General features: G+C 50.7%; 2 protein-coding genes across 4 annotated transcripts in view; one reads left to right on the top strand and one right to left on the bottom strand.

Moving 5' to 3' along the window:
• Positions 1 to 26,737, bottom strand: part of ADGRG5 (adhesion G protein-coupled receptor G5) — a 266,713-nt gene that overhangs the window by 28,619 nt on the left and 211,357 nt on the right. The gene's annotated exons all lie outside the window — the stretch shown is intronic.
• The window catches only part of CCDC102A (coiled-coil domain containing 102A), a 27,628-nt gene extending 891 nt beyond the window's left edge, over positions 1 to 26,737 (top strand). For 2 of the 3 annotated variants that reach the window (XM_053602469.1, XM_053602479.1), the window contains exons 2-9: positions 13,328 to 14,059; positions 15,959 to 16,185; positions 18,504 to 18,612; positions 21,121 to 21,237; positions 21,541 to 21,750; positions 22,993 to 23,163; positions 23,937 to 24,040; positions 26,189 to 26,737. In XM_053602469.1, coding sequence (XP_053458444.1) covers positions 13,475 to 14,059; positions 15,959 to 16,185; positions 18,504 to 18,612; positions 21,121 to 21,237; positions 21,541 to 21,750; positions 22,993 to 23,163; positions 23,937 to 24,040; positions 26,189 to 26,318 — 1,653 coding nt within the window. In that variant the 5' untranslated portion in view covers positions 13,328 to 13,474 and the 3' untranslated portion in view covers positions 26,319 to 26,737. The remainder of the gene's footprint in view (positions 1 to 13,327; positions 14,060 to 15,958; positions 16,186 to 18,503; positions 18,613 to 21,120; positions 21,238 to 21,540; positions 21,751 to 22,992; positions 23,164 to 23,936; positions 24,041 to 26,188) is intronic. The other variant, XM_053602487.1, reaches the window with a different exon arrangement.

The raw sequence follows: 26,737 nt of genomic DNA, 5'->3' as shown, positions 1-26,737 counted from the left end.
GGGCAAGGACTTGGAGATATCACACAGCAGGGCAGTGGCAGAGTTGAGACTGGTGAGAAGTCTGCTATACCTGAGTGAACGTTCAAGGAGTTGCTGAGAGGTCTGGAGCTGGAGTAAGACCCCAAAAGTCTCCCATCCCAGCTGTGCTTGTCTACTTGGCCTGGTGCCGGAAGACCCCATCTTGTAGGTGCCCTTAAGATAGTCAAGATTCAGGACTTGCTGCATCCAATCCCAGCACTTCCAGCTCCACACCTGGCTTTGGTGCTGGTGAGCTGTGTGGACAAGTAGCTGCCTCTGAGCTTCAGTTGGCTCATCTGTAAAGAAAGGAGTTCAAAACAGTGATCCAGAATATCTTTGTGGCTCCTCAATCTGAGAGGACGGTTCCTGAGAATAGGTCAGGGGTGTCTTCCCCTGGGTTCAGGCCCAGCCTTAGAGGCCAACCCTTGGTCTCCCCTTTCCTACACCGCTCTCCTGGAGATCCAGGGGCTGGAGCCTGGGCAGCAGGTCAGTGGGACAGGTGCCCACAGTCTGTGGGCTGACCAGCCTTGGGCCCTGCATTTATCCAATCAGGCTGTCCTCTGTGGTTTCCCACTGGGCTCTGCTCCCTGCCCACAGCCAGGCCTGTGGCCATGGGCTGACCCAGATCCCCACCTGAAAGATTCTAGAAGGACATACAAGTTTCTGAGCTGGGGGTGGAGTTGAGCTACTACTGGGCCCCTCATCCTTCAGCTGGCCCCCATCCAGGCCTCAACATTGCTCATTACTCTTGCTGGATATGGACAGACCCATCTAGTCATGCTAAAGATAAAATGCACGGTTGTACCCCTATTTTAAGCTTCCTCAGGCAAGAAGCAGTACCCATGACCTGACCACAAGATGACCTCTGACTGACCCTGTCCACAGACAGGCTCTCATACCTATCCGTCTCAGAGCCTGGCCACAGACTGACTCCTGATCCTTATCATGGCTCAACCTTCCCAAACTCTCCCTGGTCATCAGAGCATCCATAACAGTAGCATCTGTCCCATCTGCTATCCATGATGTATCTGCTGGGCCCTTCGCTGATAGCAACTGAGACCAAGATGCCCTTGTGGACTTCACAGTGTGACCATTGCTGTAGAACAAGGAGGTGCCTAGTCCTTTAGGAGAACATACTCTGAACAGAGGTTGGGGAGAGCTTCCCATGGGAGGGAACACTGGAGGTGGGTCTTGAAGGATGTATAGGAGTTTGTTGACGAATGAGGGAAAGATAAGTCCACAAGTAGCAGGAACCACTGGTCACTTTCTCTGGGCAGGACTGGTGAGGGCCTAGCCTACAGTAAGTAACAGATCAAAACATTCTTGTTTCTGTTCTGGAGTGAGCACAGCTGTGGGACTGGGGTTTGGGAGCTTTGGGTTCCAGTCAACTCTGATCCCCAGCTAAAGGAATGTGGGGTCACAGTTCAGCCTTCTCTCCACCCCACCAGCCAGCTTAAAGCAACCAATATATGCTGAGTTTGTCCTAGGAGCTCTGAGTGGCAGTCCCATCTGGGTGAGAGAGAACCCGTGCTACAAGAGAAAGGGGAGCTGGCCAGATCTGGCTCTGGTGAGGTTGTAGGGCTGTGCTCCCCAGCTAGGGGGTCAGGCTGGGGAGATCAAAGCGTTTCCTGAAGGTGGTGGCATCTGAGCTTGAAGATGGGGTGGGATTTTGGAGGCTGGAAGGGTAGCATTTGGAATTAGGGGAATGGCCTGAACAGAAACCCAAAGGCTTAAAGCAAGAGTTGATCCATCTGGCTGGTGGGGTGCATAAGCCTCCATGAGACTCATGGTGGGGCTAGTCCTACCCTGAGCTGCTCCTTGGGGCCAGGGGTGATACCCTGGGAGGTCACGTGGCCAGCTGCCATATATGTGTACATATGCCCGTGGGAAGTAGGCACTGAGCCTTGTGGGGAAGTGGCAGGCAGGGGGCAGCTGGAGCCCATCTCCACAGCTGTGAGCCATGTCTCTGTGTTGTGTCTGTCTCTTGGTGAATGTGTCCGTTACCAGGGCCATGTGTGAATGTCTGTCCCCAAGGCTGTGTTATGTTGGTAGAGTGAGGGTGGGGAAAGGCGTTGCTAGGCAGGGTCTGGCTGCCCTTGCGTCTGTGTGGGTGGCAAAATTTCTGGTGGGCTGAGGGGCTTCTGCAGAGCACCAGCCTGAGAATCTCCACCCTCACCCCTTCTCACAGGCGTACACACACACACACCCAGGGACCCTGGACCTGCTGGAAGATTGTTTCAGAGCCTCCCTTCTCCCATTGCTCCCCTTCCTCCTCTCCCAGCCCCCAGGAAGGGTCCAGCCAAGGTGACTGGGAGGGAGAACAGGAACTGAGTCTGGAGCCCTCACCCCTACCTTTAGCATGGGTGCCTGGAAGCTATTAGGGGCCTGGGTGGCGCCTGCCCTGCCCCTGCAAGTGACAGGCTTGGGATTCCTGGAAGGAGTCAGCGGTCCCCTCCCAGCCAAGCCCTGTGCCAGACCTTGGCAGCTCCCAGAGGCAGAGAAGATGTAGTGGTGGCCCCTTCCCTGCCCTGCCACGCTCCTCCCCACCAGAGTTGGGGCTGCTGTCTGGCTCTAGGATTTCCTGCCTCCCACTCCACCCCCACAGGCTCTCATATTGTTTTTCTTTTCCAAGAGCTTCTCCATGTGGAGCTGAGCCAGGAAAATGAGTGAGTGTGTGTGTTTGTCTGTGTGTGTGAGCTTCTCTTAGGGATGAGTATGTACCTTTGTGTCTTTTTGTCAGCGTTCCAGCGCGTGTTACGTCTTCAGGTGTGTCCCTGTCCTAGGTGTCTCTGGGCATCCCTGTAGGTGCTTGCATACATGGGTCCATCTCTGAGTACATGTGTGTCTTGTATCTGCCTATGTGACTTTGCATCCGTGTTTATATGTATGAACTGTGTTATTTCTGCATTACTGTGTATTTCTGTATTACTGACGTCTGTAAACATACATGTCATCAAGGCCAGATACCTGATTGCACAGGCAGAGGGACTGAGTCACAGCACAGTCTTCCAGGGGTCTCTCAGGGTGGCGGTAGTGTACCTAGAACTGAGCCTGAATCTGTATAACTAGATGGCATTTCTGTGCATTTGTGTCTGGGCATATGATTTTGTGCAGTTATTACATTATTGAGATGTGTGTGTTTATGAAACTGTGGTTGGTAAGAAGGCATAAATGAATACTCAAATGTCCTAAACCACTAAAATGCAAATTCCCAGCACCACACCTGCTGAACGTGACTCTCTAGGGGATGGGACCTGGGAACTGCATTTTCAACGAATGTCCAGGTGAATCTGAAGGACATCCCAATTGAGAAGTACTGGTCTCCCTCACCCCACTTCCATTAGGAACGGGCCCAGAAAGGGACAGTAGTTTACATGAGGCTGGTAACAGAGCTAGGCCTGAAGGTCATGACTGGTGAAGGCAGACAGACAATAAACAATCAGCAATGGACTAGAGAAATATAGTCAGATTCCTGAGCAGCATCAGGGAACCATGATGCTGAAATCATGAACTTGAAATAACACTGTTCCACGTGCTGGTGCAAAACCTGTGATGCCTGGCTCTCCAGGTGGTGCAAGAGCAAGCAGAGCAGTGGGCTTGAGTAACCGGGCTTGTGGTTTGCCTAGAGAGGCAAGAACAGGAGAGGGAGTGGGGGGCCCTGAAGGTGTTTGAAAGGGAGAAATTAGGACTAGGGAATGTGAGCTGGGGGAATGATAAGGACATGGGAGTGGGCGGTGCAGACAGCAAACAGGTGGTGAGATCAGTGGGTTGTGACTCCTGCTAGGATTAAAACTTTAGAGTTAGACTCTGTCTTTAATCTGTTTCTGTGTTGCTGTAAAAGATTGCTTGAGGCTGAGTAATTTATAAAGAAAGAGATTCATGGTTCTGCAGGCTGTATAAGAAGCGTGGTGGAAGCTCTGCTTCTGGTGAGGTCTTCAGGAAGCTTCTACTCATAGTTGAAGGCAAAGGGATGACACAAGGTAAGGGGGAGGGGCTGGAGGAGGAGCTCCTTGTCCCTCTTTTCACCAAGAAGTTCTCCAGGGACACCAAGCCATTGTGAGAGATCTATCTCCAGGACCCAGACCCTTCCCACCAAGCCCTGCTTCCAACATTGGGGATCAAACTTCAACAGGGGTGAGATTTGGAGGGAACAGATATCCAAACTATATTAGTGCCTTAAAAGGGGTGAGTTTGGAATTGACACAGCTATTTTGGTAATGACCAAGGTCGTGGCTACCAGCGTGGTCAAGTTTGCATTTTTAAACACTCAGTTTGGCTGCTGCTGTTGAGAATGGATTTGAAGAAGTCAAAAGTGTAGGTGGGGGTAGTGGCTGCAGTTAGTTGCCCAGGTGGGTGAAGATAGTGTAGGACTTGACAGGTTAGCAGCTGTGAACAAAAAAGGTGGATGGACCCCAGTGATGTCAGTAACACAGACTGATAGGATTTGGTGGCAGGTTGAGGAAAGGAGGAAGCAGATTCCAGGATGTCCACCTGGACCAAAAAGGATGGGGGCTTGGACCCAAGAAAGGACCCAAGCAGCTTCCCTTTTCACTGCTAATTGTAACATTAGATCACCTCCCTAGAGTGAAGAGGGTTAGAGATTGGAAAGGGTGGAGAAGCGACAAAGGTGCCTGTGGCCAGCCAGTGTTGAGGCACTCCTCAGTGGGACCCTCCAGCAGCACACTGATCACTCAGAAAGGGCAAGGCTTAGCCTAATGGGGAAGGAAAGGTGTGATGTCTCCAGGGGCTGAGGCCACAATGGAGGGATAGTAGGGCAGGCTGGGACAGAGAGGGACATGCATCTCATTTATTTTATTTTATCTTATTTTATTTTTGCTAGGCATTACCTTTAATATTTTTTGTTTCAAAATTTCCCAGTATTTTTTTTTAATTTTTTTTATTGTTAAATCATAGTGTACATTCGTGCAGTCAAGGGGTACAATGTGCTGGTTTCATATACAATCTGAAATAGTCTCATCAAACTGTTCAACATAGCCTTCATGGCATTTTCTTAGTTACTGTATGTAGACATTTGTATTCTGCCTTTAGTAAGTTTCGCCTGTACCCATTCTAAGATGTACCCTAGGTGTGGCCCTACCCTCCCTCCACCCTAACCTCCCCCCTCCCTTTCCCTTCCTTGGCCCTTTCCTCATAGTCTTCTGCTATAGTTGGGTTATAGCCTTCATGTGAAAGCTATAATTTAGCTTCATAGTAGGGCTGAGTACATTGGATACTTTTTCTTCCATTCCTGAGATACTTTGCTAAGAAGAATATGTTCCAGCTCCATCCATGTAAACATGAAAGAGGTAAAGTCTCCATCTTTCTGTAAAGCTGCATAGTATTCCATGGTATACATGTACCACAGTTTGCTAGTCCATTCGTGGGTCGATGGGCACTTGGGCTTCTTTCATGACTTAGCAATTATGAATTGGGCTGCAATAAACATTCTGGTACAGATGTCTTTGTTATATTGTGATTTTTGGTCTTCTGAGTATAAACCTAGTAAAGGAATTATAGGATCGAATGGCAGGTCTATTTTTAGATCTCTCAGTATTCTCCAAACATCCTTCCAGAAGGAACGTATTAGTGTGCGTTGCCACCGGCAGTGTAGCAGTGCGCCCTTTTCTCCACATCCACGCCAACATCTCAGGTTTGGGGATTTTGTTATGTGGGCTACTCTTACTGGGGTTAGGTGATATCTCAAAGTAGTTTTTTTTTTTTTTTTTGTAGAGACAGTCTCACCTTATCGCCCTTGGTAGAGTGCCGTGGCGTCACACAGCTCACAGCAACCTCCAAATCCTTGGGCTTAGGCGATTCTCTTGATTCAGCCTCCCAAGTAGCTGGGACTACAGGCGCCCGCCACAATGCCTGGCTATTTTTTTGTTGCAGTTTGGCCGGGGCTGGGTTTGAACCCGCCACCCTCGGCATATGGGGCCGGCGCCCTACCCGCTGAGCCACAGGCGCCGCCCTATCTCAAAGTAGTTTTGATTTGCATTTCTCTGATGATTAAGGATGATGAGCTTTTTTTCATGTGTTTGCAGATTGTGCATCTGCCTTCTTTAGAGAAGTTTCTCTTCAAGTCCCTTGCCCACCCTGAGATGGGATCACATGTTCTTTTCTTGCTAATACGTTTGAGTTCTCTGTGGATTCTGGTTATTAGACCTTTATCGGAGGTATAACCTGCAAACATTTTCTCCCATTCTGAGGGCTGTCTGCTTGCTTTACTTACTATGTTCTTGGCTGTGCAGAAGCTTTTTAGTTTGATCAGGTCCCTGTAGTGTATTTTTGATACTGCTTCAATTGCCTAAAATATTCACCCAGGCCAATTCCTTCAAGAGTTTTCCCTGCACTTTCTTCAAGTATTTTTATAGTTTCATGTCTTAAGTTTAAATCTTTTATCCAGTGAGAGTCTATCTTAGTTAATGGTGAAAGGTGTGGGTCCAGTTTCAATCTTCTACAGGTTGCCAGCCAGTTGACCCAGCACCATTTGTTAAATAGGGAATCTTTTCCCCACTGAATGTTTTTAATTGGCTTGTCAAAGATCAAATAACGGTAAGTAGCTGGATTCATCTCTTGGTTCTCTATTCTGTTCCAGACATCTACTTCTCTGTTTTTGTGCCAATACCATGCTGTTTTGATCGCTGTCGATTTATAATACAGTCTCGGGTCTGGTAGCGTGATTCCTCCTGCTTTGTTTTTATTGCTGAGTAATGTTTTGGCTATTTGAGGTTTTTTCTGATTCCATATAAAACAAAGTATTATTTTTTCAAGATCTTTAAAATATGACAATGGAGCTTTAATAGGAATTGCATTAAAATTATATATTGCTTTGGGTAGTACAGACATTTTAACAATGTTGATTCTTCCCATCCATGAGCCTGGTATGTTTTTCCATTTGTTAACATCTTCAGCTATTTCTTTTCTTAAAGTTTCATAGTTCTCTTTGTAGAGATCTTTCACATCCTTTGTTAGGTATACTCCTAAATATTTCATCTTCTTTGGCACTACTGTGAAAGGAATAGAGTCCTTGACTATTTTTTCGACCTGGTTATTGTTGGTATATATAAAGGCTACAGATTTATGGGTGTTGATTTTGTAGCCTGAGACATTGCTGTATTACTTGATCACTTCTAAAAGTTTTGTAGTAGAGTCCCTAGTGTTTTCCAGATATACGATCATATCATCTGCGAAGAGTGAAAGTTTGATCTCTTCTGACCCTCCGTGGATACCCTTGATCGCCTTTTCTTCCCTAATTTCAATGGCTAAAACTTTCATTACAATGTTAAAGAGCAATGGAGACAGTGGGCAACCTTGCCTGGTTCCTGATCTAAGTGGAAATGATTTCAATTTAACTCCATTCAATACGATATTGGCTGTGGGTTTGCTGTAGATGGCCTCTATTAGTTTAAGAAATGCCCCTTCTATATCAATTTTCTTAAGTGTTCTGATCATGAAGGGATGCTGGATATTATCAAAAGCTTTTTCTGCATCAATTGAAAGAATCATATGGTCCTTATTTTTTAGTTTGTTTATGTGCTGAATTACATTTATGGATTTATGTATATTGAACCAGCCTTGAGACCCTGGGATAAATCCCACTTGGTCGTGGTGTATAATCTTTTTGATGTGTTGTTGGATTCTGTTTGTTAGGATCTTATTGAGTATTTTAGCATCAATATTCATTAGTAATATTGGTCTATAATTTTCTTTTCTTGTTGGGTCTTTCCCTGGTTTGGGGATCAAGGTGATGTTTGCTTCGTAGAATGTGCTGGGTAATATTCCTTCTTTTTCTATATTTTGGAAGAGGTTTAGTAATATAGGTACTAGTTCTTTTTTTTTTTTTTTGTAGAGACAGAGTCTTACTTTGTGGCCCTCGTAGAGTGCCGTGGCCTCACGCAGCTCACAGCAACCTCCAACTCCTGGGCTTAAGCGATTCTCTTGCCTCAGCCTCCCGAGTAGCTGGGACTACAGGCGCCCGCCACAACGCCCGGCTATTTTTTGGTTGCAGTTTGGCCGGGGCTGGGTTTGAACCCGCCACCCTCGGTATATGGGGCCGGCGCCCTACCGACTGAGCCACAGGCGCCGCCCGGTACTAGTTCTTCTTTAAAGATTTGGTAGAATTCTGACATAAAGCCATCTGGTCCTGGGCTTTTCTTTTTAGGGAGATTTTGTATAGTTGATGCTATTTCAGAACTTAATATAGGCCTGTTCAACATTTCCACTTCATTCTGGCTAAGTTTTGGTAGGTGGCGTACTTCCAGGTATTCGTCAATTTCTTTCAGATTTTCATATTTCTTTTATTTTTTATTTATTTTTTTTTTTGTAGAGACAGAGTCTCACTTTATCGCCCTCCTTAGAGTGCCATAGCATCACACAGCTCACAGCAACCTCCAACTCCTGGGCTTAAGCAATTCTCTTGCCTCAGCCTCCCGAGTAGCTGGGACTACAGGCGCCCGCCACAACGCCCAGCTGTTTTTTTTTTTTGGTTGCAGTTCAGCCGGGGCCAGGTTTGAACCCGCCACCCTCGGTATATGGGGCCGGCGCCCTACGGACTGAGCCACAGGCGCCGCCCCCAGATTTTCATATTTCTGAGAGTAGAGTTTCTTGTAGTATTTGTTAAGGATTTTTTTGAATTTCTGAGGGGTCTGTTGTTATTTCATTGTTACCGTTTCTGATTGATGAAATTAGAGATTTTACTCTTTTTTTCCTGGTTAGGTTGGCCAAAGGTTTAACTATTTTATTGGTCTTTTCAAAAAACCAACTTTTGGATTTATTTATCTGTTGTATAATTTTTTTGTTTTCAATTTCATTTAATTCTACTCTGATTTTGATTATTTCTTTTCTTCTGCTGGGTTTGGGGTTGGAGTGTTCTTCCTTCTCCATTTGCTTGAGATGTCCCATTAAGTTATTAACTTCCTCTCTTTCCGTTTTCTTGAGGAAGGCTTGCAGTGCTATAAATTTCCCTCTTAGGACTGCCTTTGCAGTATCCCAGAGGTTCTGGTAATTCGTGTCTTAATTGTTGTTTTGTTCGAAAAATTTGGTGATTTCCTTCTTAATCTTGTCCATAACCCATCTATCCTTCAGCATAAGGTTGTTTAGCTTCCATGTTTTTGTATGGGTACGCAGGTTCCTGTTGTTATTGAGTTCAACTTTTATTCCATGATGGTCTGAGAAGATGCAAGGAATAATTTATATTTTTTAAAATTTGCTGAGGTTAGATTTGTGGCCTAGGATGTGGTCAATTTTTTAGTATATTCTGTGGGCTGATGAGAAGAATGTGTATTCAGTTTTGTTGGGATGAAACGTTCTATAGATGTCTGTTAAGTCCAGATGTTGAATGGTTAAGTTTAAATCTAAAATTTCTTTGCTTAGCTTCTTTTTGGAGGATCTATCCAGCACTGCTAATGGGGTGTCAAAATCTCCAACTACTACAGAACTGCAGGAAATCAAGTTGCTCATGTCTGTTAGAGTTTCTCTTATAAATTGAGGTGCGGTCTGGTTGGGTGCATAAATATTAATAATTGAAATCTCATCATATTGAGTATTATCTTTAACAAATATGAAGTGTCCATCCTTATCCTTCCTTATTTCGGTTGGTTTAAGGCCTATTGGTCTGTGAATAGGATTGCAACGCCTGCTTGTTTCTGCTTTCCATTTGCCTGGAGTATAGATGACCATCCCTTCACCTTGAGTCTATATTTTTCTTTTAATGTAAGATGCGATTCTTGTATGCAGCAGGTATCTGGCTTGAGTTTTTGTATCCAGTCAGCCAACCTGTGCCTCTTTAGAGGACAATTTAAACCATTCACATTAATTGAGAATATTGATAAGCCTTTTGAGAGTCTGGTGAACATTTTTAATCTTTTTGCGACTGTGGAACTTAGAATTTGATCAAAATTTTCTGGGTGGCTTTTTGTGGTGGAGGATTATGCTGGTCTTTATGGAGGATAGGTCTGAGAATATATTAGGAGAGATGGTTTAGTTATGGCACATTTCTTCAACATGTGAATGTCATTGAAGTATTTAATTTCTCCATCATAAATGAAACTCAGTTTAGCTGGGTACAGGATCCTGGGTTGAAAGTTATTTTGTTTCAGGAGATTAAAAGTCAATGACCATCCTCTTCTAGTTTGAAAGGTTTCAGCAGAGAGATCTGCAGTTATTCTAATATTCTTGCCCTTGTATGTGATGGTTTTCTTTCATCTGGCTGCTTTCAGAATTTTCTCCTTCATGTTAACTTCAGTGAAATTGATTATGATGTGTTTGGGGGATGTCTTATTTGGGTTGAGTCATGCTAGAGTTCTGAAACTGTCTGCTATCTGAATTTCAGAATGTCTTGGCATGTCTGGAAAGTTCTCCTTCCTAATCTCATGGAGAAGAGACTCTGTGCCTTGTAAAGCCACTTCATCACTTTTGGGGATCCCTATAAGATGAATATTAGTTTTCTTCAAATTATCCCAGAGTTCTCTGAGACAGTGATCTGTTTTTGCCCTCCATTTCTCTTCCTCTTTGAGAGTTTGGGAGCGTTCAAAATGTTTGTCTTCAATGTCAGAAATCCTTTCTTCCGCTTGCTCCATTCTGTTACTGAGGGATTCTACTGTGTTTCTCAGATCTTTGAGGGCTGCAACTTTTTGTCTCAATGTGTCAAAATCTTTGGTCATTTGGTCTTTGAATTCGTTGAATTCTTGAGATATCTTTTGGGCTACTGTTTGGAATTCTAATTTGATCTTATTTGCTATCCAGATTCTGAATTCGATTTCTGATATCTCAGCTATTTGTTTGTGCATGGGATCTTGTGCTGATCTGCCCCATTGATCCTTGGGGGAGTTGATCTACTCTGATTATTCATATTGCCAGAGTTTTTCTGTTGATTTAGCTTCATGATTGTTTTTCACCATTGCCTCTAGCCATCCCAGAGTTGGGGAGGTGGCTCTCCAAGATTAGACACCAGCTGGATCACTCTATTGTTGCTGGATCTTTGTAGGCAGTGACCCTGTGTAGTTCCTCTGGGGCTGCCCCAGCCAGGGAGTTCTGGTTGTGGAAGCAGCTCTGGAGTGTGACACACCCGGATCCAGCAACAGGGCGGGAGGTGGTGCGCACGGTTCTGGGAGTGCCTGGCACTCAGTGACTTTGACACAGATAGCCCAAGGCTCCAGCAGTTTCTGGCCAGGAGAAGGACTCTGCGCAGAGGCAGGGAGGGCTATGGTGGGCACGCAGCTACCAGAGTCCCTGGCCAGACAAGCAGGCTGGTGTGGAGGCAGGGAGGGTACAGGAGGGAGGACGCAGGGTTGCGCAGCTCCTGCAGTTCCTGGTCAGGGCATGCAGAGGCCTGGTGGGCACGGGTCGCAGGTCGTGCAGCTCTTATGGAGGGCCAGGCGGCGCCAAGCGCAGGAGTTTGAGGTTGCTATGAGCTGTGACACCATGGCACTCGACCCAAGGCAACAGCCCGAAGCTCCAGTATGCCAAAACCGGTCTCACTCTGCCCCTGAGGGTTAAGGCTGTAAGGCAGCTCAGCCCTCGCCTTTAGGCTGCTCAGTCTCTAGGTTACTAGCTACCGCCCGTTCCTTGCTCTGTGATCCTGAGGATGGAGCTTGCCGGGGCAGTTCTCTCACAATGGTTCCCTGGGGCCCACAGCCGAACATTATTAGCTCTGTCCGGCTCAGCAGCTCAGTCTAGGGCCCTAGACAATGCCCAAAGTTCTCTGCACTCCTGCTCAAGCTTTCCCCAAGGCAGTTCAACTGAGTGCCAAGTCCAAAAATACCAGAACAGTTCACAGGTAAGGCCTTTCCAGTTTGCAGCCTCACTGCTGCTTGTACTTAGAGCTGCTGGCGGGTTTAGGTCAATCGAACACACGCAACCACTGCCAGTTTTCCACTGTTTTTGTCCTTAGGGTCCAGAAGTCCCTTGCTGACTCCCTGTATCCTCAAAGGGATGATTATAGGCAGATCCCACCAGCCAGAGATGCCTGGAGTCTTATCTCCCCAGACTCACCATGCCCAGTTGCAGGGAGGCTGTTACTCGGCCGCCATCTTGCTCCACGGCCACGTCTCATTTATTTTATTTATTTATTTATTTTTTTGGTTTTTGGCCGGGGCTGGGTTTGAACCCGCCACCTCCAGCATATGGGACTGGCGCCCTACTCCTTGAGCCACAGGCGCTGCCCGTCTCATTTATTTTAAAGGGAGGCATGGCCCATGAACAGCAGAGCCCTGTGTGGGGTATTGGAGAGTCTTAGGTGAGACACAAGGGAGAGGGAAAGGAGACCTTGCAGTGAGTGAGGGTGTCTGGCAGAGAAGGGCAGGGAATGTGGTGTTGTACCGCACCCCCACCATTTAGTAGACTAGTTTATTTCCATCATTGTCACCAGTCCATGCATTTATTCAGCAAGTCCTCACTAGTGTTTGGATTTGGCCATAACTGCAAATGGTGACAGCAATTTCCCTTACCTCAAGTCTGGGAGGAATAGTGCCTGGCCTGTAGTTGTACCTCCACAAATATTGTCATTGTCATCACATGCTGGGACTAAAACTAGGACCCAGTCCCTGCCCTCAGCATATTCACCACCTGGGACAGGGTGGCGAGCAGATGCCAATAAACAACACAGCAAAGTTGGTTGGTGTAGTGGTGGAGACACCACAGATGGAGGTTGTGGACTTGGTCTGAGGTGCTTCTGGAGGGCTTCTAGAAGGAGGGGGTATCTCTGATGGGTATTGAAGGATGAGAACAATTAGTCCAGGCAGGGTGGGCATGGTAGTTCAGCCTGTAATCCTAGCATTTTGGGAGGCCAAGGTGGGTGGATTGCTTGAGCTCAGGAGTTCAAGGCCAGCCTGAGCAAGAGCAAGACCCTGTCTCTAAAAATAGACAAGTGTTGTGGCTGGTGCCTGTAGTCTCAGCTACTCCAGAGGCTGAGGCAAGAGGATGGCTAGAGCCCAAGAGTTTGAGGTTGCTGTGAGCTACAGAGGGCAACAAAGTGTCTCAAAAAAAAATTTTTTTTAAGTTAGAGTTAGTCTACTTCTAAAAGGGGCAGGGAGGCTCCTGGCAGCTCCCACGTGGGTCAATGTATAGGTAGGAAAACAGTGCACACCATTCAGTGTGTGACATGGGATTGTGAAGGTTAAGTATACCAAATCATGGTTTCAGATCTGCCTCTGCTGAGCTCGAGTCTGCAGGCTGGTGAGAAAGCCCATGCAAGGCTCTTGCTCACCAGCCCAGCCTTTGCCCCTTGCTGTTCCCTCTATGCGGCCCTGTGCACAGCTGATCCGTGGACTGAGGGCTGCGACAGCTGAATAACGACTGTGTTCTCCTGTAGGTCGGAGGAGCTGTCCTCTGCCTGCTGGTCCAGAGAGAAGTGGGTTGCAGCGCCATCATGCACAGTGGTATCCTGCCTACCGAGCGTCCCCCAAGCCACACCTGAGCCTGGGCGTGAGTTAGAGCCCAGGGCCTGCCCGCCCGCACCATGAGCCACGGCCCGAGTCCCCGTCTGGCCGAGTCCCCGCAGCTGTCCAAGGGTAGCCTCCTTACCATTCTGGGCAGCCCATCGCCAGAGCGCATGGGGCCGGCCGACTCGCTGCCGCCCACACCGCCCAGCGGAACGCCCTCGCCTGGGCCGCCGCCCGCGCTACCCCTGCCGCCCGCCCCCACGCTGCTGGCCGACGGCGACTGGGAGAGCCGCGAGGAGTTGCGACTGCGGGAGCTGGAGGAGGCGCGGGCGCGCGCGGCGCAGATGGAGAAAACCATGCGCTGGTGGTCGGACTGCACGGCCAACTGGCGCGAGAAGTGGAGCAAGGTGCGCGCCGAGCGCAACCGCGCGCGGGAGGAGGTGCGCCAGCTGCGCCAGCGCCTGGACGCGCTCACCAAGGAGCTGGCGGGTGCGCGGCGCGAGCGCCAGGAGGCTCAGGGCGAGTGTGAGGCGCGGGGGCGCGAGCTGGCGCGGCTGCGGGGCGCCCGGGGGGCCACAGACCATTCGCGGGACGACCCAGAGCCGGAGCCTGAACGCGAACCTGTGCGCGACGTCGGGTCAGAGAGGCCGCAGGGCAGCCAGGTGCGCGGCGGGGCCGGGCTCACTAGCTCTCCGGGCGGGAAGAGGGCTGGACTGGTCCGCGGGTGCTGAAGTTGTCGGTGCGAGAAACTAGCCAGGGCTCTCCGGAGGTTTCACTCTACCAGGTCAGGCTCTGTTGAAGATCATCTTCCCTTCCAAGACCCCAGGGAGGAGTCCCGGGCAGAGAATCCCAACTTCTGGTGGTCCCTCCACTCCCACGCCTGAGCAGTCAACAGAACCAAGGAATCATCCCTTTGATCATGAGAGGGATCTCAAAACTTGGCTGAAAGTGAGCTCTGTTAGTAACAGCTGAATCCATTCATTCCTCCAACTTGAATTGTGGGGAGGTATAAACACTTATAACCAGGTCAATCAAAGCTGAGGGATAGAAGGTTATCAGGTTACTGGGATCCCAGAAGAGATCCTGACTCAGACTGTGGGGAGGAGACTTCACAGAAGCCTTCCTGGAAGAGGTCACATGAAGCTGAAATGAGGAGGGTGAGTAGGGATTAGCTGTGGAAAGTGCCAGAAGGCATTCTAAGTGATGGAAACTGCCAATTCAAAAAGCCGAGAGTCGGAGAGGGCCTGAAGAGTTTGGGAAATGTCAGGGATGGCTCTCATCATTCAGGGGTCACTTGTGCAGAAACTCTAGTTAATCCTGTGAGGTATTTGCTGTATGGCGAAGACCCTGAGACTTAGAGAGGTTCAGAACCAAGGTCGCCCAGCTAGTGACTAGAGTTGGTGGGGTCCATGGTAATAATCAGCATGGCTGGCACATTAACAGCAGGGACGCCTCTTGTGAGCCACCAGGTTTGTTACCAGCTCCCTAGCTCTGTCCCAACACAGGCCAGCTCCAGATAAGACTCTTGGCTGCCCCTCCTATCTCCTGCCCAGCTCCTCCTACCCTTGAAGGCTAGAGTGGGCACTGCTGCCTCCTTGTGCCTGAAGCCACCTCTTTCCTGAGCCTGCCTACTGTTTGGAAGTGTTCACTGCTCTTGTTTGAGGCCTATTGAACTAGTTGTCAGTCCCAGGCCAGGAGACTGAGGGCAGTGACAGAAGCCCTGGGGTTGTACTCTGCATTGGCACTCCAGCCCAGCCACTTCTCTGCATGGCCCGGAACAGGCCCCTTCCCTCCCTCCAAAGAAATAGAATCTCACTTCTCAGGGAGTCCTCGGGACCACCGCCCAGTCCAGATAGAGAAACCAAGGGCTAGACTGGGAAGGGGCTGACCCACACTCATCTGGAAAGGCCATGTGAGAAGCTAGAACAGGGGCTATGGCCCTTGTGGGTTTGTGTCAGGGACAGGTCTTAGGGGCAAACAGCGGCAGCCCGGAGGGGCAGAAGGGAAAGGGAGGCTGGCAGGAAGGAAGGGTGTTGAGCACTGGGTTAGTAATCCCTGCTGCTTCCTGCCTGGGCACTGGTTCTACTCACAGGTGCTGCTTTACCATGTCACCAATCTCCTGGGGCCTTAGCATTTGCCTTTAAAAAATAGGATCTTACAGTTAGAATTCTTTTCGAGAGAAATCTAGTCTTAAGCCTTCCTAGGAATCCCTGTTCAACATTCATTCCCACTGGTGTCCCATCATATCTTCGTATACTTCCAGTGACAGGGAACTCACCACACCTCTCCTGGGGAGTCTTCCAAGATACAGGATAACTTGATGGCTGACTCTGAAGTTCTCAGAGGTATAAAAGGAGAGGCTCAAAGGAGGGTGTGTCCTCCCTCTCTAGGGATGGAGTGGCAGGCAGCAGAAGAGGAAACTGGGGCCCAGAGACATCATTTGACTTGAAGGTTACCCAGCAAACTGATACCAGATCCAGGGCCTGGGAGAGGCCATCAGGAAGGCGGACGGGGGGAGGCTTGGCCAGCCACCAATCCAACCTCCATCTTGGTCACCACAGGAGCTGGAGCTGGTGGAGAGCCTTCTGAAGAGCAGACCAGAGGAGCCTGAGGGCTGCTGGGAAGCACGAAGTGTTGGGCCCGGGGGCCCAAGGAGCAGCTCGGGCCGCCAGGAGCGCAGCCGGCTGCCCTGGGAGGACACAGCTGCCACTGAAGAGGAGGCCTCCAAGTTGACTGCTCTGCGGCTGCGGCTGGACGAGTCCCAGAAGGTGCTACTCAAGGAGCGAGAGTGAGTCTCAGCAGGGGGCCCGAGGCTGGGCAAGACCACACTGGGATGCCCTCAGCATTCCAGAATGAAAATCAGTATTATGGAATATGAGGCTCTTGACAGTGGCGAGTACTATTGAGGCTCTAGTCTTGGAACTTTAGAGCAGTGATGTTCTACCCAAGGACCCAATGCAGATTTTTATTCATTCAAATGATACATGATGAGCACCTGTTCAGGGCCAGGCAGGGTGCTCAGCCCTGAGGATACAGCCATAAATAAGACAGAAGCCCCTGCCTTCGTGGAGCTTGTGTCCTAGTGGGAGTGAGGGTCGTGGGCAGATTGAAAGCAAGGAATAAGGACAGGGACATTGGGGAATTGCAGCTGGGTGTTTGGTTTTAGAAGTGTGCATTGGAGGTGGCAGGGAGGCAGTTGGGGACATGAATAGAGTCTGGAGTGATGGACAGTTCTGGGCTGGAGGCAAGAATGAAACAGTCATCAGCAAGCATGTGATATTGAAAACCCTGAGCAGGGTGAGGGCAGAGGAGCAGGTGTGGATGGGAAGAAGCCAGAGGATGGAGCCCATGAGTGCTGAGTTTAGAGGTTAATTAGAGGAAGGGGAGCAGCAGTGGAGACAGGAGAGGGGTCCAGCGTGGTGCAGGAAAAGGGAACCATGAGAAACAGTCTGATGAGAGGACAGACTCTGTGCAGTGGTAGTGATGGTGATCTAACAGTGAACACAAAGCCCGCATTCTGAGTCAGGCAGTGTGTTCAGGGCTTATGTGTATTTGCTCTTTTAAGTCAGAGGACAAAGTGATCTGCTGATCAGTAAGAAGGGAACTAAGCACTGACCACTGGATTTAGAATGTGGAGGCCACCAGCGACCTTGATTAGGGCAATTTAATATAAAGTAGAAATGAAAGGAATTGATAATAAAATAGACATATTGTGATATGGAAGCGTCTGGGTGTAGCTCCTCTGGAAGAAATAATGAAGCAGTCAGAAGCGGGTGTCTCTGTGTGCAGTGGTAGTGATGGAGATCTGACAGCGAACACACAGCCCGCATTCCAAGTCAGGCAGTGTGTTCAGGGCTTATGTGTATTTGCTCTTTTAAGTCACCCTGCAGGACAGCTATGAAAGCAGTTCATGCAGGTGTGTGGGGCTGGCAGCGCATACGCACGGTAGTGTCACTGTGGAGATGAGATTTTCTGAGAGACGAACAGCCTTTGGTTCATCTGAACCAGAGTTCTGAACAAAGGCAAGTGTAGTCTTCCCTCAATATATTCCATTCCTGAAAAATTCAGTGTATGTTAGTAGAAAAAACACTTCCTGATTGCATGTAAATCAGAATGAGGTTCTAGGCTCACATCATTTCCAACCCTGCAGTGTTCAGTGGGACATGAATGCATTAAATAGGGTGCAGGATGCTTCGTCGGTAGCCAGGATGTCCTGGGCATTGCAGGGAGTCGGGCACAGCTGTCCCCTAATCATTATGATGGCCAAAATCATCAAGAATTTCCAGCATACCTCCTAAAGCAGTGTTTTTCAACTTTTTTTATCTCACGGCACACTTGATCCTATAGTTAAACTCCTGCACACACTTAAATTATGTTGATCAAAAAAAGAGTAAAAAAAAAGGAATATGCTTACTGTGCTTTGAACTTCTTTCAAAAATAATTAGTGATATTTAAAAATTTTCATGGCACACCTAAGTTCCTCTCGCAGCATACCAATAGAAAATCACTGTCCTAGAGAGTGGCATTCATCCCCTCTGAGAACTCCTTGTTGGCAGTGTGAGGTCATGGAGCACAGTGTGCTAGAGGGTAACACTAAGCTCAGCCATTGTTGAGCACTTTCTGTATGCTGGGGACAGGCACCATGCTTGTTACCTGTGATGTTTCATTCATATTCAAGGCAGAGCACACGGTAGTCATGGTCTCACACAGTGACAATTGGAAGAGGAGACCCGCCCTAGAACCATGTGTTCAAGCCTTACAGGGAACCACAGCAGATAGGAATGAGGTGGCCTTTGGCAGACAAGCCTGGGGCCCAGTAGGAGGGAGGTACTTGCCCAGAGATGCCCACTGCTTTGGAATCCTGTTCACCTCCCAATACTGTGAGCTGGGCCCCTGCACTTGAGGCAAGAGTGCAGCTCAAGGAGAAATGCAAAACAGGGGCACTTGCCACAGTTTGGGGTGCCAGGGCCTGAATGCCAAGGCAGGGACCTTGGACATGAGCTTGATGGGTGCAGAAAGCACAGCAGGGCCACTCGTGGTGAAGACTCCAGGTAGATGCCCCAGTAGGCTCTCCCCCATGACTGTCCATCCATGTCCCCTGCCCAGGGATAAACTGGCCCTGAGCAGGAACATTGAGAAGCTGGAGGGGGAGCTCAGCCAGTGGAAGATCAAGTATGAGGAGCTGAGCAAGACCAAGCAGGAGATGCTCAAGCAAGTGAGTCTTGGAGACCGGGGTTGGGACAGGGTGGGGGGGGGCTTCCTGGAAGCGGCAGTATCACACTGTTGAAATTCAGCAGTGGGTATGGGGGAATGGGAATCGATTCATTCATTGATTGTCCTGAGCGCTAGGCAGGCCAGGCCCCTGCCTTCAGGAGCTCACATTAGGGGGACCAAGGGCAGAAAACAACCATAACCAGGCAGATAAATTCATGAGGTGAGGGGAGTGGTGAGGTGAGGCCACCACGGGGCTGGATCTCACAGTCCTGGAGGTGAGGGGAGTAGTAAGGTGAGGCCACCACAGGGCTGGATCTCACAGACGTGGAGGTGAGGGGAGTAGTAAGGTGAGGCCACCACGGGGCTGGATCTCACAGACGTGGAGGTGAGGGGAGTGGTGAGATGAGGCCACCACGGGGCTGGATCTCACAGACGTGGAGGTGAGGGGAGTAGTGAGGTGAGGCCACCACGGGGCTGGATCTCACAGACCTGGAGGTGAGGGGAGTGGTGAGGTGAGGCCACCACGGGGGTGGATCTCACAGACCTGGAGGTGAGGGGAGTAGTAAGGTGAGGCCACCACGGGGCTGGATCTCACAGACCTGGAGGTGAGGGGAGTGGTGAGGTGAAGCCACCACGGGGCTGGATCTCATAGACCTGGAGGTGAGGGGAGTGGTGAGGTGAGGCCACCACGGGGCTGGATCTCACAGATCTGGAGGTGAGGGGAGTGGTAAGGTGAGACCACCACAGGGCTGGATCTCACAGACCTGGAGGTGAGGGGAGTAAGCTGAGGCCACCACGGGGCTGGATCTCACAGACCTGGAGGCGAGGAGAGTGGTAAGGTGAGGCCACCACAGGGCTGATCTCCTACTAGACCAGGATGCAAGGGGCAGGTCTTAATTGGGCGCCTAGCATGTGCCCGGTGCCCCTGAAGCCCCGTGACAGTCCAGGGAGCTGGGTCCTCATGTCCCCATCCCACACATGAGGAAACTATGGCTCCAGAGGTGGGACTCAGGGCTGGCTGGGCTGTACTGGTGTCTCCTCTGTGGGCCTCAGTGGCCACCAGAGGGCGCAGACACCCAGGGAAAGTTGGAACTGCTGGGCTTCCAGAAGGTGGGAGGATCTTAGACCTCGGAGCCTGAATCTCTGTCTGGTAAGGGTCTGAGACATTTGAGGGATTACATTAGAATCACTTAGGAAATGTCCTAAAATACAGATTCCCAGACCCCACCTCCACACTCCTGAATCACCATCTTTGAGGACTGGGTTCAGGAACCTTTTTTTTTTTAATCATTTCAAATTGTGAATTATAATCATTTGAAGAAAACCCAGAAGTACAGTTCAGTAGAAAATTAAAGGGGTTCTTTTTTGTACCTGGCATCTTTCCCTCAGTGTGGTGGTTGTGTGGAGCAGCAGTTTGCTGGGTTTTGCTGCCACAGAGCGAGGAATTGCACCCCAAGCTGTTCTGATGCCCCTGCAGGCAGACTAGTTTTAGGTCAGTCTGTGTATATTAAGGGCCACCCTGTGCCAAGGCCACACCAGAATATAAAGGTGCACAGGCAGGCAAGTTTCCTGTCCTCCCAGGCTTGCTTTCCAATGGGGAGTGGGATGAGGAAACACCTTCTATAGGCCAAGTGGACAGGAGAGGCCTCCCTAAGGAGAGGGCATTTAGGCCAAGGCCTAAGAGTAAGAAAAGTCAGTTCTGCCGAATAACTCAGACAGTGTTCCAAGGCCAGCATGGCAGCTCACACCTATAATCCCAGCACTTTGGGATGCCAGGGAGGAGAATCACGAGGCCAGAAGTTCCAGACCAGCCTAGATAACATAGCAAGACCCATCTCTACAAAAAGTAGAAAAATTAGCTGGGCATGGTGGCAGGCACCTATAGTCCCAGCTGCTCAAGAGGCTGAGGCAGGAGGATCTCTTGAGCCCAGGAGTTTGGTGCTGCTGTTAACTATGATAACACCACGACACTAGCCTGGGTGACAATACAAAAGTAAAGAATGTTCCAGGCAGAGGGAACTGAGTGGGAACTGCATTTTTAAAGGCCCTGTGGTGGTCAGGAACTTGGTGTATTTAAGGACTTGAAAGCCTGAAGGACGGTGAACAAGAGAGAGACATGGGAGATGAGGTTGAAGAGATGTGTCCTCTCCACAGAGAGAGGAGTTGGGCTTTTTCCTAAAGCACCGGGGAGCCATCCAAGGGGCTTTTGGGGAGGACAGTGAGTGACTGAATTTATCTTTTTTAGAAGCTCATGGAGGGCTACTGTTGTGGGAAAAGAGCTGACGGGGCCAGGTGAAGAAGGCACAAGGAGACGCTGCAGCGAGGCACGGGTGGGAGTCATTGGAAGGTAGAAGTGGTCAGGTTCACGGTCTGTTCTGAGTACCTGGTGCTACCCATTTGGGTCCTGCCTCAGGTCCCTGCTGAGCACTGCTGACCCAGTGTCTGGTTCCGGGATCTATCTCCGTGGTCAGTGGTTCTTGTGTAACCAGGCAGGACCGTATCCTTGCAGCTGAGCATCCTAAAGGAGGCGCACCAAGACGAGCTGGGCCGCATGTCTGAAGACCTGGAGGACGAGCTGGGTGCACGGTCCAGCATGGACAGGAAGATGGCTGAGCTGAGGGGCGAGGTGGGACAGCGGTCGGGACCCGGCAGGGACTGACTTCCATCAGCACGTCACTGGGAGAGGACAGGAACCAGCCTGTGCTCTGAGGGGGCCCAGCCTCATCCCAAGGGTGTTGAGGCTGCAGGAGGTGGGCGTCTGTCCCTCACATCCTGCGCACCATGAAATAAGCCCAACTTAATTATAGCTGATGCAGCTGGATCTGCTTCCTGGAGCCAAGAATGGCTACAGGAGGTGGCAGGGCCTCCAACCCTGGCCCTTCGGACTCCCTCCCCTGGGAGTCCTCACTCCCGTCCTGCCTTGCTGCAGATGGAGCGATTGCAGGCCGAGAATGCGACTGAGTGGGGTCGCCGGGAGCGGCTAGAGACAGAGAAGCTGGGCCTGGAGCGAGAGAACAAGAAGCTGCGGGCACAGGTTGGGGACCTGGAAGAGGCATTGGCCCGGCGGCGGCGACAGACAGCCAGTGCACTGGACTGCGACCTGCGGGCCAGCCAGGCTGCACTCTTCGAGAAAAACAAGGTGGGGCAGTGGGTAGAATGGCCAGTGTTGGGGCGGCCACTGTCTAGCCAGCTAGAGCGCAGCACCTACTATGTGCCAGGCCCAGTGATAATTATAGTAGCTGCATGTAATGAGCACCTACTGTATGCCAGACCCCATTTTAGGTGCTAGAGACACAGCAGTGAGCTGATAGCTGTGGCCTACCCCAAGTGGAGCTGATGGAGTGCTCAGGGGGAAGCACACAGGACTCCCTATGTCACACAAACCCATACCAATCACACATTTCCATGGCTGCCAGCAGAGGGAGGGGATTTCAGGGGACTTGGCTTAGGCCCAGGATCCTAGAAATGATTTCCAGAAACAGTGACCTTTGAGCTGACGTCTTCAGGAAAAGCAGATGTTCACTGGTGATGAATGGATTTGGGAAGAGGCTAGAGAGAGTTTGGGGATAACATGAATAAATGTCCATAGTGAGAGGGACATGGAGCTTTGGAGGAACAAGGAGGCCCATGTGTCTGGAGAGAAGTGAGCAAGGGGAACATGGTAAATGAGGCAGGAACCATGGGCCACCTCAGAAGAGTTTAAAGCAGAAGTGTGAGCAGGCTGCTGTCCCCAGCACTTGCTGCTGTGTGAATAGAGGACAGAGAGGGAGGCATGGGAGAGGCTGTTGCTGTTCCCTGGGTAGCAGGAGATAATGGAAACCTGAACCAGGCTGCAGTTGGTAGAAATAGAGCAAAGAGGTTGGATTCAAGAGACCTTTAAGTGGTACATGCCCCCATTTTACAGATGTGAAAACTGAGGCTCAGGAACTTGTAGAGCATCTCCTTTGCTGGCTGCTTCTCCTATTCCAACCACTCTGGCCTCTCATCTCTCTTCTTATGACACCCACTCCCCAATTCCATCCATCCCCAGACCAAGGGTTCTAAATGCCATTTATACAGCATGGAAAACTGCAGACCCCTTCCCTCCCCAGAAATCCTGTCTCAGCTCTGCAGCCCACTATATATCCCTGGGGCACACCCAGTAAGCCCAAAGTTACAGCCGCTGGTTCTACTCACCCTGCCCTCTCACCTCACTAGATGGCACCTCCAGCCTCCAGCTGCTCAGCCAAACCTCTCATGCTGATGTTTCAGACAGCAGGTGGAGAGCTTCTGGGAAGAAGAGATACCCAGGACCCCTAGAACTGCCTGGCCCCGTGGGACTCCGGGGTACAGTGCCCAGGCTGACGCTGAGCCCCTCTCACCCCGACTCTGCACCCTGCAGGAGCTGGCAGACCTGAAGCATGTGCACGGCAAGCTGAAGAAGCAGTTCCAGGAGAAGGTGGCAGAGTTGGCACATGCCAACCGGCGAGTGGAGCAGCACGAGGCGGAGGTGAAGAAGCTGCGGCTACGGGTGGAGGAGCTCAAGAAGGAGCTGGCCCAGGCTGAGGATGAGGTGGGGACCACAGGGGCCCCCGGGTGGCCACAGAGCTCACCCAGGAGGAGCGGGGGCTACAAGCCCTCCTGGTTACTCCATGCTGGGTCTCCAGTGCCTGGCATGAGCCCGGGTCTCAGGAGATGCCCAGGGTAGAGCAGGTAGGGGGACATTGAATGGATGACAGGATAGACGTGTGTATAGGAAGATTGGAGAAAAATGGGCAGACAAGGTAGATGCATGGTGAATAGATTAACAGAGGATGTGTAGATGGTTGAGTGGAAGAACAGGACAGACAGAGATTCCTATGGATGGATGAACAGACAGATGCAGGGATGGGTGGATGATGGATGTATGAACAGATGGATGGATGGACAACTGTCATTAGGCAGAAGAGTGAATGGACAGAGGGAAATAAGGATGACTGGTGGGAGAAGAGGTACCCTTGGTGGAGCAGGCAGGTAAGTGGAGGTTGGACGGGTGCTGAATGGTGAGTGGGTGGGTGGGTATCTCCATGAGCAGATGACTGTCTCTAAGGACAGTTGGTCAGACTGATGAGGATAGATGAACAGGCTGATGGCTGGCAGGATCAATGGTGCCAAGCACTGGAGAATGGGTAGTTTGAGAACGGGGACAGCAGGGATGGAGAGGAACAGAAAGGATGCTTCCCTGGAGGAGGTGAGCCTTGGTCTGGGCCTCAAGGAGCAGACACTCTCATGAAAAGCCCTAGGTGGTGGCAGGACAGACTGCCCGCCTCAAGATGACCCTCATGCTCTTGGTCCTGCTCACTGTAGCTGGATGAGGCCCACAACCAGACACGTAAACTGCAGCGGTCGCTGGACGAGCAGACGGAGCAGAGTGAGAACCTGCAGGTGCAGCTGGAGCACCTGCAGTCCAGGTGGGCCGGGGCCGGGCGAGGGTTCACAGTGCGGGCACAGAAACAGGGCAGAGAGGTGCCAGCTGAGGGAGCCCTCTGGTCAGGGTTGAAGCCCCCAACTAGGGCTAAAGGGGAAGATGGAAGGAAGAGGTCTGGGCCTCCTGGGGCCAGAATCCTGTTCCCTCCAGGTAGGAAGGGCCAGAGCCGGAAACCAGGGACAGGGGAGGTGTGAGAAGTCAGGCCATCTAGGGGCCCTGGAAATGAAGGCAGGAAGGGCGGCCACAGAGGGCAGGCCCAAGGGATGAGTGTTGGGTAGAGCCAGTTGGGCTGGGGGATCCTTGACAAGAAGAATGAGCAGCCACCAGGTCACTGGGCTAGAGTGACCCTGGACAGCAAGGAGTCATGGAGAGGCCCCACACTGGCTGCAGGCTGACCCAGCAGCCTCAGGGAGGGAGGAAGGGAGCGCACACTGCCTCCCTGTCCTGCACCCACCCTCCTCCCTGTGCTCTGGGAATCACACCCTCTCTCTGAATTTTCTTTCCCTTGAGCCAAGAAGTGTCAGAGAACTTCAAGTACAAGCCCCTCCCTGCTTCACAGCTGGGAAGTCACTGTGTTAACCTACTGTCCCTGTGCCACACCCTGAGCAAGCACTTACTTACATGCTCTTATTTCATGGGTTGGAGGGTTCTGAGCTCTGCAGTCAGATTGCCTGGGTGGCGGGAAGCCTGAGCCTGCCTCTGCACTTAGTAGCTATGTGTGGTCTTGGGATGCTTCTTTAACCTCTCTGTGTCAGTTTCCTCATCTGTAAAATGGGAATGATGATCGTGGTAAGAATTAAATGAGCTAATCTACATTTATAAAAGTACCTGGCACATAATAAATGCTGAGTAATTGTCAGCTGCTGCTGCTGTTACTCCTGTTACTGCTACCCCAGGGAAGGGCCTTATATTTGTGCTGCAAGCATCATGCTGCTTCTGTGAGAAAGGAAAGGAGAGGGATTTTTATGGGGAGACTAGGCCGAGGAAGATAAGCCCTTTCGTGGCCACACAGCAGTGGGTGGCCAAGCAGGCTCACCCATTGGCCATGAGCCATGTGCACCCTTACTTATTGAGCATTTACTGTGTGCTGCCATATAACATGGCCAACTAAGCCTCTCTTTCTCCATATGCCTGAGATCGTGCCCACAGTGCTGTGTAGGGGCCCTGGTACATGTCCAAGATAGATTCAATGTCTGACCGGCTCTGCCCACTGTGGGCTCTCCCCCACCCCCAAGTGGATACCCCTCCAGAGGCCACATAGCTCCAGGGCTTTCTCATAGTCTCAGCCACATTCTTCAGGAGCCATAAACTCCCAGAATGGGCAGGCGGGCTCTGCTTAACCTCTCAAGTGCTTTCATCAGGGAGGGCAGGGCCACCCAGCACCACTGCGTTGTTTTATTTTCTAACTTTTCGTGCTTTAATGTTCCGGGGACAGCTCACTAAATCACGGTGCAGTAATGGAGGCCCCCGCCTGTGCCCCTCCCTGCTGCGTTAATAATTCATGTCTTCCAGGAAGACACAGCCAGCTGCCACTTTGCGTGGGTCGGGTGGGGAGAGCGCAGGGATGGGCATTTCCTCCACCCCTCTTCTTAGAGTCAAAGTTGGCCTCGTAAATTTTGGCTGTAGGAATTTTAATGTGAGGAGGAACTAGGGCTGGCTGAGCGCTTTCTCACTGAGGTTGGGAATGTAAGGGCTCAGACTGCCCGCGGCCACCACCACTGCTGCCACCACACTCTTGCTGCCTATGTTCTTGGAACTGGGCTTGGGTTCAAATACCAGCAGTGTAACCTTGAGCCAGCAGCTCAATCCCTCTGAGTCCCTGGCCCAGGTGGGAGGCAGCCATCCCAGTTTCTCAGGCCAGCCCTACTCCCTGCGCTGACCTTGGGCAGTTACTCCATTTCTTTGCACCTCAGTTTCCTTGTCTGTAAAGGGGAGTGATAATGGCACCTCCTTCATAAAAGGGCCTGCTGTGAAGATTATGTGAGGTAAGGCATGTAAAAGCCCTCACGTGATACCTGGCACCTGGAAAGTGCTGGGGGAAGTTTAGCTGCTCTCGTCCCCAGCTGCAGCAACAGTATCAGGAAGGCAGCAGGGCCAGGCTCCTGCTCTGACTGTCAACCTCCACCCACAGGCTACGCAGACAACAGCAGAACGCTCCCCTCTTTGGGAAGATCCGTGGTGCTCGCTTCGGCCCTGAGGAGGCTGGGGATGGAGCCAGCGACCTGGACGAGGATGAGGACTTGCAAATCCAGGTGGCCTAGAGCCTGTCAGGACTGGACAGGATGGGGCCCCCGGGTCCAGGATGACCTGTCACTTGAAGTGATGCAGCTTGCTTTGGGACCAGACCCTGCTCCCTGCCACGGATGACTTTCTTCTCTTCCAGGGAGGGCATCAACAGTCCTACCTACCAATGCCCTGAGAAAGGGAAGCCTGTATTCTATATATGTATGTATATTATATATATGCCCAGGGATCCTTGACCCATTTGGTTTTATAAATGTAAGATCACTCCAGAGCCCAGTTTAGGTACCCCCACCCACCCAGGACTTCATACAAGGGTGGGGCATATTAAAGGAGGATTGTTGGGGCCCAATCCAGCCTGCCTCTCTAGGCCTTAAAGGTCCAGCAGGGGCTATTCATAATACAATGCAATGAACCCAGTCTTTTGTAATAAATGGAG

Source organism: Nycticebus coucang, chromosome 2, assembly GCF_027406575.1.
Source record: "Nycticebus coucang isolate mNycCou1 chromosome 2, mNycCou1.pri, whole genome shotgun sequence".
Lineage (NCBI taxonomy): Eukaryota > Metazoa > Chordata > Mammalia > Primates > Lorisidae > Nycticebus > Nycticebus coucang.
This window is presented reverse-complemented; position numbering and strand designations above follow the sequence as displayed.